Below are 12445 nucleotides of genomic sequence, written 5' to 3' on the forward strand. Positions count from 1 at the left end.
AAACCACTGGAATGGTGACCGTGGGCATTGTCATAGTGGAGCATTCAACTGTTCGAAATGTCTAGTTTGACATGAAGCACCCTTTTTGTGAGCCTTTCAAGGACTTCTTTTTGAAAAACTTGGTTGTTAGTTTGTTTTTGAGGCACAAATTCTGTGTGAACAATCCCCCTACTGTCAAAAAAAACAAATCAGCATGGACTTGATTTTTGATTTGTTCACTCTTTGATTAAGGAGAAGTGTCAGTGTGTAACTTCAGCGTTTTGTTTCTGGATACTCAAAAATCCATGTCTCACATCACCAGTGATCATACGACTGGGTCATTTTTGATTCTGTAAAGAAAGTCAAGGCACACATTCTTTCGATTTTCTTTCTGTTTAATGGAAAGGGGTTTTATGGCATTAACTTTGTACACACCTTTCTCATATTGAAATCTTGAGTGAGAAACTGATGAAAGGTAAAATTATTGAAATTTAACACACTACTCATCAGTCTCAATATTAGTGAATGGTTTGACTTCTTAAGGGCCCTTACCTTTTCCACATTTTCCTCAGTTTTCGGTGTTAAAGCCCTCCCTGAATGAGGTTCATCTTCCACAGCTTGCCAACCCTCCAAAAATGCTTTGTCCCATCAATAAACATGTGCTGTTGATAAGGAATGTTCTGCAAAGGCTTGTTGCAACTTTTCATAAAACTTGCAGTCAAATTTGCATCATGAGATTAACACAATGTTTAATGGCTCATTGTTGCTCCAAATTTTGTGTGTTTATATATTTCATAATGTTCAAGTGTGTTAAGAGGGGATTCTTTTTTGTATATGTGTAGAAAGTAAAGGTTATTGTGAGTGTTTTGGTGAATATTTGTGATTTTCATCTGAGATGATTGGCAAATGTCTGTGATACTGTGATGGGCTTTTGTCATTATGAAATACATTAGCTAACAAAAATAAACAAACAAAATTCAAACTCAATATGCTTTTTGACCACGTTCTTAAATATCTTGTAATTGATTTTATTAAAATTAAAAAATACCCCAAACATTAACATCAGCTGATGCCAATGTGAGAGTATCTGTCCTAGTCTCTGAAAATTGTTGTTATGGTGACTGATGGTTGAAAAAAAGTTATAAAACATGTCTTGAAAGTTGTATTTTTAAATTAATGTTGCTGAATGTCATGGAGAAAAACAGATTTAAGTATAAAAGTATAAAAAAATAAAGTCATGAGAATTAATAATAATAATAATTTAGAGAACTGTAATTAAGATATTAATTAATGTTCACTGATTGAATTAATTTGTGCTTTTCATTATATTATGGTTTCATGTTTTAGGTACTTCAGTTGCTTTGACTGCATCGAACTTGCCACCTAAAAGAGAAGCTTCAGTCAATTTGGAAAAGAGTAATGATAATATTGTTACTAGTACCAAACCACAGGTGCCTGTTGATAGTTTAAATGTGAAAGAATTTAAAAACCTAAGTAAAGGTTGTAGGAATGAGAAAAATATTTTAGCACCATTAAACATAATTGAAGATGTTCTGAGTGATAACTCATTTGATAGTCATGTTTCAGGAATTACAGAACTAGCTAGTCATAGTAGTTTAAGCCTTAATGTTTCTAAAGAATCAAATGCATCAGAAGATAAATATGTTATGGAAAATAGTGAAGTACTGAATGAATGTACGATTAGTAAAACTGAAGATAGCACTACTGACTCTCTGATAGAAAGGCCTGTGACTCCTGTACTTCATCAGTCTGATACAAATATTTCTGGATTTGATTCAGATAGTTTAATAGAACTTGGTGACCACATAAAAAGTGAGGATGTTTGTAAATCTGAAAATGATAAAAAATGTAATGTACATAGTGATATAATTATTAGTGATCATGAATTAACAACAACTCTTGAATTCAAAGACTATGTAAAAGAAGATCATTCTTGCAGTATTTCTGAAAATTCTAAGAATGATTCTGATGACTATTACAGTATGTTAAATGAAGGATATAATGATTCTGAACAAATAGATAAAGAAACAACTATTAAAAATGATATTTGGAAACTGAAGAATAGAGAAAAAGAACTTAAAGAAAGTGAATTGAAAATGGAAAACAGAAAAGATGAAGTTAGAGAGAAACACAGTCTGGATTATAAAAGATTAGAACAAAGTGTAAGTTCGTTTGATTCCATTGAAATGAGCCCTGTTAAAGATGATAGTTTAGAAAATGAAACTAGTGAGTCAAGACAGTTTAGTGATAAGTCAAGTGATAGGAATGCCATTGAAAAGATTGTTTCAGATGAAGATGAAAAAGAAAGGAAAGAAAATAGAAAACATTGTAGAAGCAATGATAAAAGTAAAAGCAGAGATAAAGATGTTAAAAAGGATCATCATAGCAAAGGACATAGGGAGAGTCATCATCATCACCACCACCATCATCATCATCATTCAAGGGAAAACAGCAGAGATTCTAAAGACAGCAACTACAGTAGTAATGATAAGAAATGTGATAAAAATAAACCACATGAAAAAATAAAAGATGATAATAAAAATAGTTGCAGATCACAGGAAGAAATTGACAAACAGAAAGAGGATAATAAAGAAAAAGAAAGGAAGAAATCTGAAAGTTCTGATTCAAAGCATAAAGATTCATCTAGATCAAGACACCATAGTGAATCTAAGCCTGATTTAAAATCAAAAAGTCGAAGTGATTCTGATTCGAGAGAGAGGCATCTCCACCATCATGTTCATTCTAAAGAGGAAAAACGAGATAAATTGAAACAAAGAGATGAATCTAAAGATTGTAGGAAAGATTCTGGTAGAGAACGTATTAAAGATGAGATAAGCCATAACAGAGATGGTCAGAATATTGATAATTCTGATAAAAGAAGATATGATGGTCATAGAGCTAAAAATAAAGAAGAAAAATCTGATCACCATAAGGAAAGTAAACATGATACGTACTCAAAGGATAAAGAAAGAAATAAAAGCTTGCAGGATAATTCAAAAAGTGACAAATTCTATGTTGAATCCAGAAAAGAAGAAAAAAGGACAAGCATTAAGTCCTACATTCATGAGAAAGATAAAAGGCATGATTCAGATTTGAACAAAAGGCATAGTGAAGAAAAATCTGAAGACAGGTATGAAGAAAAACAGCATAAAAAGCATGAGTCATCAAAAAGCAAGAAGAGAAGGGATCATTGTAAAAGTGGTATTAGATACAAAGAAGATCGGCGATCAGCTGATAGAGATAGTAATGGATCTGGAGACAGGGGAAGTGCGGCAAGTGGTGGGATAAGGTCTGTTGAATCAAGACATGGAGAGAAAAAGTTAAAAGAAAGCATTGGAAGTAAAAATGTTTCAGATAATTCAGCAAGTGACAGTGTAGATAGACTGATGGACAAAACTTTATCAGATGTGGAAAATAAAGAACCAGTGAAATCAAATAATGCAGAAAGTGTTTTTGAAATTCAAAATGTAGTTGTTCCAGTAGATATGGAAGAGATAGAAAAAAATAATATAGAAGTGCCTAAAGCATCTGTACTTACTGTAAAAAATTCAGTGATTGCCAAAATACGAAAACCAAAAATTGCTGCTAATATATTTGAAGTAAGAAAAATAATGTTGGCCAGAAAGAATATTGAAAAAATGGAAAGAAACAGATTAAGAATGTGTGGTAATAATTATTCTGCATGTAATGGCTTTTATTACTTTAAACAAAGTGAAATTCAAACTGCCAGAGATAGGCTTAATAATTTTAAAGAATGTTTAGAAAGATTTGAAGATGGTAGTCTGTTTAAAAATGTTATTGAAAAAGGTATAAGATTTTCAGAAGTAATAACGAATGAAAGGAAGGTAATTACACTAAATGATGTTCACAGATATAAAATACTTGCTCAAGATGCTGTTGGTAAAAACAAAGTTATGTCCTCTGATTACACAAAAACATGCAAAAAAATGGAATTTGGATTAAATGGAAAAGAGTACAGAAATATTGAAAAAGAAGTACTATTGAACATGTCTAATGAACACTTGGAAACTCAGCCATCATTAAAAGAACACCAAGATTCAGATATAAGTAATCTTAAACGTTCTCCTGTTAAATTAAGGATATCTGTCAGAAATCCTAATGATTGTAAAGTTATTGACATGCAAGAAATCTTGATGTATAATCAAGATGTAAAATGTTATGTTGAAAGTCCCAAGTCATCAGCAGAAACACAAACACTTGCTCTACCACTAGGGGAGTCAAGTGCAGTTCCTAGTCTCAAAGAAAATTTTGTTCAAGCTGCTGAAAATGAAAATAATGAAGTAGATGCTAATATTTGCTTTAGAGAAAGTGCTATTTATAATTGTTGTATTGTTGATAATACTAACGCATTAAGTAATGCTTCAGTTGAATTAAAACGGAAACGTGGACGCCCAAGGAAGAAGTCTGAGTTGTCTATGAAAAATGCTCATTGTTTTCCAAAGAAGACTTCTTCAGATAAACAAGTTGTATTAAGTAATAAAAATAATAATAATAATAGTAATAATTTTAACAGTACTAAATGTAGTAGTGATTTTTCATACAGAAATGGAAAAGTAATTGATTCAGGCAATGGAGGTTCACCTTCAGTTAAAGAATCATGTGACATGAAGCAACTGAAAACCTCATTACAAAACGTTAGTATGTCACAGTATAATATATCACAAGTAGTATCTCCTAAATCATCATCTAATGTTGCTAGTGGAAGTTGCAGTTATACACAATTGTGTTTAGATGATGCAGCTGCTGTTCCTAACGATGGAGATGTTACACAGTGTTGTATATTGGGCAGATCTGATGAAAAGGATGGTTACAAAACTGTTAATAATAAAAGTTGTAACTTGAATCAGAAGGAAAAGGCTCCAGAACAGATTAGTCCTGATAGTCCTGTTGTTGATAAATTTCAGCAATATGTTGGTGAAAAGGTGAGTAGGAAATACTGTTTGGTAATTGCACTTATTTGTAAGTTATGCGAGTTGATTATAAGGTTTCTTTATGTTTTTTGCAAAAGTTAATTTAAATATTCAGTTATAAAGAAACATTTACTCAAATACGTGTCTAATTTTCTAATGTTTTGAAAAAGAGATAGTACCTTTCTGTTTTTCTTTATTTATTATGTTATGAAGCATTCATTGGAACTGTGTTGCCAGAGGGCAGAATCTGTAGTTGCCTTTAGTATGTGACTGAATATATCTTTATTGGGTAATTGTTGGTGCCAAATCAGCTAAGTCTGATTGCAGATAATTGGTGCGGTGTTTTACAAATTTTTTTATTTCTTCATTCTGTACTACCTCACAAACATTTAACTGTTTTAGTGTGAACTTTGGTTTCTGGGTCCATGAATCGTATTTCTGGTTTACCTTAAAATGCATGTAGTCCTAGTATTATTGTTTAATTAATTGTACACTACCTACTATTTCCATCAGTGTAATAAACAACCTACTATTGCCTTTGTATGGTCTCTTCCAACCAGGACCACCTACCATAACGTACAACCTTCAACTATCAAATTAACCTGTTTGTGGAAGCGTGATCCCCGAGCCTTCTTGTAACACCAAAGGTTTCATAGAAAAGCTCTTCCTATATCTAACTTCAATCAGACTGTATTCAGATCATTACTTGATTGAATCTTTAAACTATCCACCCAGGATGCTGTTCTATTTATAATTCTATAATAAGCATCAGACCCTCTCAGCCATCCTCCACAGGGCTAAGAATCTAAGGAAGCCAGCAACTATGTTCCATTCCCTTTCGGTTTTCCAACTAACTTGCAGATCAAAACCAGAATTGATCCTCGCAAGCTCTCTAGCTACTTTGATGTGTTCAGCTTTGAACCTGAGGCAGATTATAAGACATGATGCGCATCATCAATGGCACTACACTCCATACATAAGCCTGAATTAAACCAAATTTGACTAACCTTTTGTTAAAAAGCACCATATTCAAAAAGAAATTGTAGTATGCCGAATGGGGGAAATGCACCTAACTACCTGCATACTTCTCACATCAGGAAGAATACCATACATGTAATGGTCATCGGACGATTCAGTCCACCTTACCTGCCATAAATGAAAATCTTAGTCGTCTATTTCTTTTATGCGCCCAGAGGTAGGCTGGCTTCCCGTCTTAGCATTATAATGTAGTTGGTGCTCAGTCGCATGGATATAAATGACTTTAATACCGGAAATTACAGCTCTTCACTCTAGTAGTACACATGAATCTTATGGTGATTACAAATGGATTCATGAATTCTGAAACTATTATTGATACACATGTTAAAATCTATTCAGCAATATAGTAAATTAAAAAAGAAATCTAAACATAAAGCATATAAATGATTAAATAAGAGTTATCAATGTTTAATCATGGTTATTTCAATGCTCATATTACAACCAGTTTTATTATCATTGTTTTAATTTACTCTAGGCTGAGAATGAGAAGCAGATAAAGATTGTTGTATTACAATGAAATGGTGGTAATGAAACTGTCATTGCTGTAATTATAATGCAAAAAATGGAAAAGAATGCAGTGACTAAGACAAGAAACAACTGGCCCCCTGTTAAAAAATAAATACCAAAGATCCTTATAGAAAATAATATAAAATTGATTGTAAAGCAAATAAGAAATATTTTGAGTAGTGGAAAATAGATTGATTGCTTCATCATCACTTAAGTTTGTTGTGAGTCTAAATGTACTTTGTGTTAATGAAAGCAAAAGATTTTGAGATTGTTGATAATTTCTTATAAATAAAAATTAAGATAAAACTCTTGATTTAGTTTTTGTTGGATTAGTTAGCAAATTATTCCTTGTTAATTAATATACAAAGTAAGTTAGAGAACTTGCCATTTATAAATTGCATTTTTCTAATCCATTAGGAAGTAGAAAAAAGAAGTTAAACATTAAAAAAACAAATTAAACATTTATGTTTAATTTGTACCCAAACTGATTATTTTTTTCTCCCTGTGTAGAAAAGAAAAAGTGGAATATATTAGTTTTTACAGGATATGTAGGTTTGACACTGATTTCAATGTGTGGAACTGTAGTTCAGTATTTTACATGAAATGAAAAGTTTTTTTATTTGTCATCATGATTTTTCCTGCTGATGCTCAAGTTGAGAATTATTTTTCTTCACTGGTGAACTCATGTATTTTCAGTGTACGCTCTGTCTTTTTTATTTTGATTTGTAGTGATGAATCCATGTCTCACCGCAGATTATAATACTGTGCAAAAAAGCATCACCTTAACTGCTGATACCATTGTTTCTGCCCTGTGCTTTAATAAGTAAAGTTACTTATTATGGTCATCTGTCAACTCCCTTGGAACTTATCTTGTGCTTATTTTATGTTAATTGAGCTTGTTGGTGATAATGATATGAACTGTACCAATTTATAATTTTGTAACTATATTTTCTACTATAATTGAAAACTGTCTTCTTAGATGAGAGAATCTATTCAAATTTCAAGTGCTGGAGTCAAAACTTGAATTGGATGAATTGGTGCTTGTCAGTCACTGAAGTTTGTCTGTCCTAAAGTGTATCTATCGTCTTGTAAAAATTTGTATGGTTTCTTCAACTGCCCATATTTTTTGTCATACAAGATGACTTAGCATCATAAAATGAGATTTTGAAGTTATAAAGAGAACAGTTTTACTTAAACAGCCGATCAAAAGTCATCACAAGGTTTACCAACTTACTGTTTTGAAAGTATCATTACCTTATTACCAATTTTTTGCTTCTACAACCATTTGTGTCTAATTATTGACACAAATTAATTATTAATTGTCTAATTACTGACACATAATTATTTGCTCAGCTTATAATTATAAATTTGACTTCACATGATTTGAAAGTTAAGAAATATACCTTCCATATTACTTCTCCAAAGTATAACGATATTTTAATTGAGTTGCAAATAAATACCATTGTTATTTATATGGATTTATATGAGCAATTTAAAACTGGGCCAAACAGCCAATCACATAATGATTTTATGAATAAATTAAAGAAATAAAGACAAAAAATCTTAAGTACCTATGTTTGTGGTAGAAAATTTATATATTTATTTTTATAAAAGATGTTTGAAGCAAATGACCTGCTCAATGCGCATTTTTCTATTCAAGTAATTTTGTTGAGAGACATTTGATGCAAAACGTTAACAATTAGTAGCTTTGATAACACATTGAATACTCTCCTTCAATTTTTCCAATGTGGGGATTTTTTTCATAAATTTTATTTTTCAAGTAACCCTGACAGATAAAAATTGCACGAAGACTAGGGAATCTATGGTATGTCGAGGACACAAACTTTGGTTAGTTCTTCTGCTAAAGCTGTTTGAATGCAGGCTTGTGAACTCAAAGATGTGTGAAATGTTGCTCTGTCTGTTGAAAGAAGCAGTAATTGAGTTCATCACCATAAGTCAGTTGATCAAAGAATTTTTCAAAAATTGTAATATATGTTTAGTATCAAAAAAATTTGCCCTACAATGTGATTATCAGATACTGCACATCATATTCTGATTTTGTTTAGGCGAAGTTATTCTCAAACAACTGGTAATGGTTACCTGCAGACCAATACCTGATGCATTGCAAATTGTCTTGGAACCATGCTTCACGATCAAAAAATATACAAATTCACCATTAGCAATTTTATTAAAAATCCAGCTACTTATAACAATTAAGATGTTATGGTTTGTCTGCCACCTTAAGTTGTTGCATAATTGTTATACAATATGGTCTTAAATTTAAATAATACAAAATCTTATGGCTTGATTTTTTTTTTTTTACAAGGGCAGTCCAGAAAGTAATTTATGTTTGTGCGTAGCATGGAGATGGGTGGGTGTAGAGCCGCCATCTTGGCATCAAAACATTTCTACACTCAGTACACATCAAACTGTTGTAGCATGTGGACTGTGATTTTTCTACTTAGTTTGTTGTGAATTACTGAAGTGTGTGCTTTAATAGAAAATCTCGTGAGTTGTGAGGTGTGTTCAGTGATTAGGTTTTTACAGGCAAAAAACCTCAAAGCAATTGAAATTCAGTGGCAACTTTGTGAGGTGTACGGAGATCGAATAATGAGTGAAGGTGGAAAGAGGCAGTGGTTTGAAAATGGCTACACCATTCATTGCAGTGGTCGGCCTAACCTTGTGACTGATGAACTGACGATGAAAGTCAATTATAAAATTCATGAAAATTGCCACATTATGATTACAGAACTTTCACTTCATTTCACAAAGTTTATTGCATGAAATTCTATCGGGGTAGCTTGGTTATCACAAGTTTTGTACAAGGTGGGTGCCAAAACTCTAAGGCGGCAGATTTTTACAGAGAAGGAATTGAAAACAAGCTTGTCCATCGTTATGATAAGTGTAAATGGCTACTATGTAGAAAAATAGTTTAAGATTGTCTCTTTCAAATATATATAATATTTCTTTTTTTTATTTGGTTGATTTTTTATTCCAAAATGTAAGTTACTTTCTGGACAGCCCTCATACATCTCTTTGTTATAATGATTTTCATATAGATTTTTTTTCAGACTGGTGGAAATTCTTCATTGAAAATCGGCTTTGTCACTGGACTCCTAATGGAAGGTGCCATTTGCAACCAAATGTAAACATTTTTTTGCTCTGTTGTATGCCATTTTTTAACCAGATCTTGTGTGCTACTCTGTGGTGGAATTCTGGCATTCTCAGCAAACATTTCATACATTTCCTTAAAGGAACTTGAACAATAAGCTTTGACTGAAACAATCTTTTCTTGCTTAGAATAATGCATTTTGGAAACTATAAAATTTATCTTTGAGAACTAACAACCATAGAAAAGATGAGTAACAGATACATGATAGTAGATCGATACCAGTAATAGCTCTATAATACTGGCAGTAATTGGGAAATTTTAAATAACATTTGGGCGCTGGTGCTCATGCTGTAGATATATATTTTCAAATTTTATATCTTTAAAATGTTTAAAGTTTTTTTTTTTGAATGAAAGGTATGGATATCCATTATATATTCTTGTTTTTGGAAAATAACAATCACTGGAAATCCAACAAAAAAACTTTTGTTGGATTTCTGATGAATGATGAATGATACATACATTTTCATTGGTATACACTGTTTATTTAATTGTTTGTACATAATGCACTGTAAAAAATAATTATGGTTATAAGTTTACTGCACCATTGGTTTCTGCTTAATAATAAAGTTGATAATCTTTTGTGTTTTTTATCCAAACATAGCCTACAATATTGTAAAGAGCTAGGAAGGAACTATCAAATTTTAAAATTGTAATATATTAACAAAGTAATCAATAAAAATTAATTTGATGGCAGGCTGATAAATAATGTTATTTCTTCTGTCTTTGAGCAAGATTTATGTTTGCTTGTAGTATCAGTTATAAAAAATTGCCCCTTTCATTCCTTACTTTTTATTTACCTATCTATGAAAACTTAAAGAACCTGAACTATAGGAAATCTTTTGTAAGAAGTTGTTCTAGCTGAGCCCTCTTTTGAAGGATCCTTTATTATTAAAATATAAAAAAGCTAATATTGGTAGAAGCTTTATGTTTTGTTCATAAATAGAAAATCATTTTTTGTTATAGAATGCAGATATTATTTCACCTCATCGTTATAATTTATCTGATATGTCAGATTATGCTGATGCTGATGAAGGTCCTTTGAGCGAAGGTGAAAGTTATCTAACAAATCCATTAATTGGAGAAGCATTAAAAGATCTTATTCAAGAAAGTGGATTAATTGGAGCTTGTAAGTACAACAATTTGTTATTGTATGTGATGTGTAAAATAGATTTTTCTTTTTGTGTGGATGATTTTCTGTTATTAAGAAGTTTTATGATTTTAATTCTGACATGTTCAAAATCTGACCTGTATTGTCTATGCTATCAGTTTTTTTTTTAATGAAAATAATAAATTCCTGTGTTTGTAGGCATGGATTTGTCTTACACTCTTTAGAAATCATATATTTTTATAACAAGGAATTTTAATTATTGTAAATTTATTGTGATGTTAATAAGCGTGTGTGAAATGCTTATTCATGGTAGGAAATAAATGTTATTAATGATGAAAAAAATAATCTTCCAAAACTTAAAAAAAATAATAAGTTAATGTTTAATATTTTGAAAACCAAGATCTAGACTTGAATTTTTTCAGAATGTAATTACAGAACAGGCTAGTTACACAGGTTTTTTGACTTTTGATAATATACTTAAACTCAGGCTGTTTGTACTTCACAAATTTTACTGTAGATTTCAGAGCGAAATTCGTGTTTGTATTAATCATTTTCCTTGCAATTTCTACAATTTTCTTCAAATGCAATAAATTTTACACATTGATTAATCACCTTTATAAATTTCAGATTACCCAGAAATTAACTGTTGCAGACAAAGCATTGCGCAGATGTTTTTGTCAACAAATGGTGCAGCAATATCATCATACAAATGATGACCTTTGAAGCTGCCTCATCATTAGTAACAAAGCATTATTCTCACTTAACAGATCTGTAAACAAACAAAACTGTTAATATTGAGCACCTGCAAATCCACTTCAATCCCATAAGCAACCTCCGCCCATGCTTTTGCATGGTATGCCATTTCAGCACAGGAAATTATTGGGCCTTCAAGGTGATGACAGTTTCTCTGAAAAAGTAAATTCCGAATGTTGTAAACCTTACTCCTATCTGAGTTGAAATGTTACAACTGGAATATGCCAAGAGCATGGTTTTAGCAGGGTGGCACAACTTGTACGGCATGAGTCATTGAACCCCCTATATGGTGGATTCCTGAATGAATTCTCTCTTGGTTTGATGGCATTCGGTGATCCTTCTGTTCAATGGAGCTTACTACGTAGGTATTTTATTAAAAAGTCCTACTTTAAAATAGTATTAAAAATTTAAATTTCACTCATATCCTCCCTGACATTGACAGCCTTAAAATAAAATTCATCAGGAGATTGGAAATGTTACGCAGGGTGCTCTATATTTTGTTGTAGCAAGTTGACATGGGAAATGGCAGTAATGAGTTGACTTTCCTTTGAGAGATCTCCAAACATTGTTCAAGATGTGAGGACAGTTTTGTGAATCCAAAACTGACTTACTTAATCGTGTTCAGTTTCATTATTGCTATGTACAATAAATGCCCTTTCAGTAAATCTTTCTTTCAAAATGACAACCTAGTCTAACATTAAATAATAACATCTCTCTCTACATATATGGCCATAACATAAAAAAATGTAAAGAAATTAAAAAAGTTATTAATTTTGTAGCTTCATTTTACAGTAATATGAGACATACCCCTCCAAGAAAGATGCCAAGGTAGCTGGATAAAGCTATGAATCAAATGGAATTGATAATTAAAACAAAAGTACAGTAGATGCTGCTTATTAGAATCACTGGGTAATTGAATCAGCCAGATTATAAAAT

At 31.5% G+C, this 12445-nt stretch overlaps 1 protein-coding gene across 2 annotated transcripts in view; it reads left to right on the forward strand.

Annotated features, from left to right (window-relative positions):
* The window catches only part of LOC142330030 (uncharacterized), a 66132-nt gene that overhangs the window by 17846 nt on the left and 35841 nt on the right, over positions 1 to 12445 (forward strand). For both annotated transcript variants that reach the window (XM_075375052.1, XM_075375045.1), the window contains exons 4-5: positions 1327 to 4943; positions 10612 to 10774. In XM_075375052.1, the coding sequence (XP_075231167.1) occupies positions 1327 to 4943; positions 10612 to 10774 (3780 nt within the window). The remainder of the gene's footprint in view (positions 1 to 1326; positions 4944 to 10611; positions 10775 to 12445) is intronic.

The sequence above is a fragment of the Lycorma delicatula genome, chromosome 1 (assembly GCF_047948215.1).
Source record: "Lycorma delicatula isolate Av1 chromosome 1, ASM4794821v1, whole genome shotgun sequence".
In the NCBI taxonomy this organism is placed as follows: Eukaryota; Metazoa; Arthropoda; class Insecta; order Hemiptera; family Fulgoridae; genus Lycorma; species Lycorma delicatula.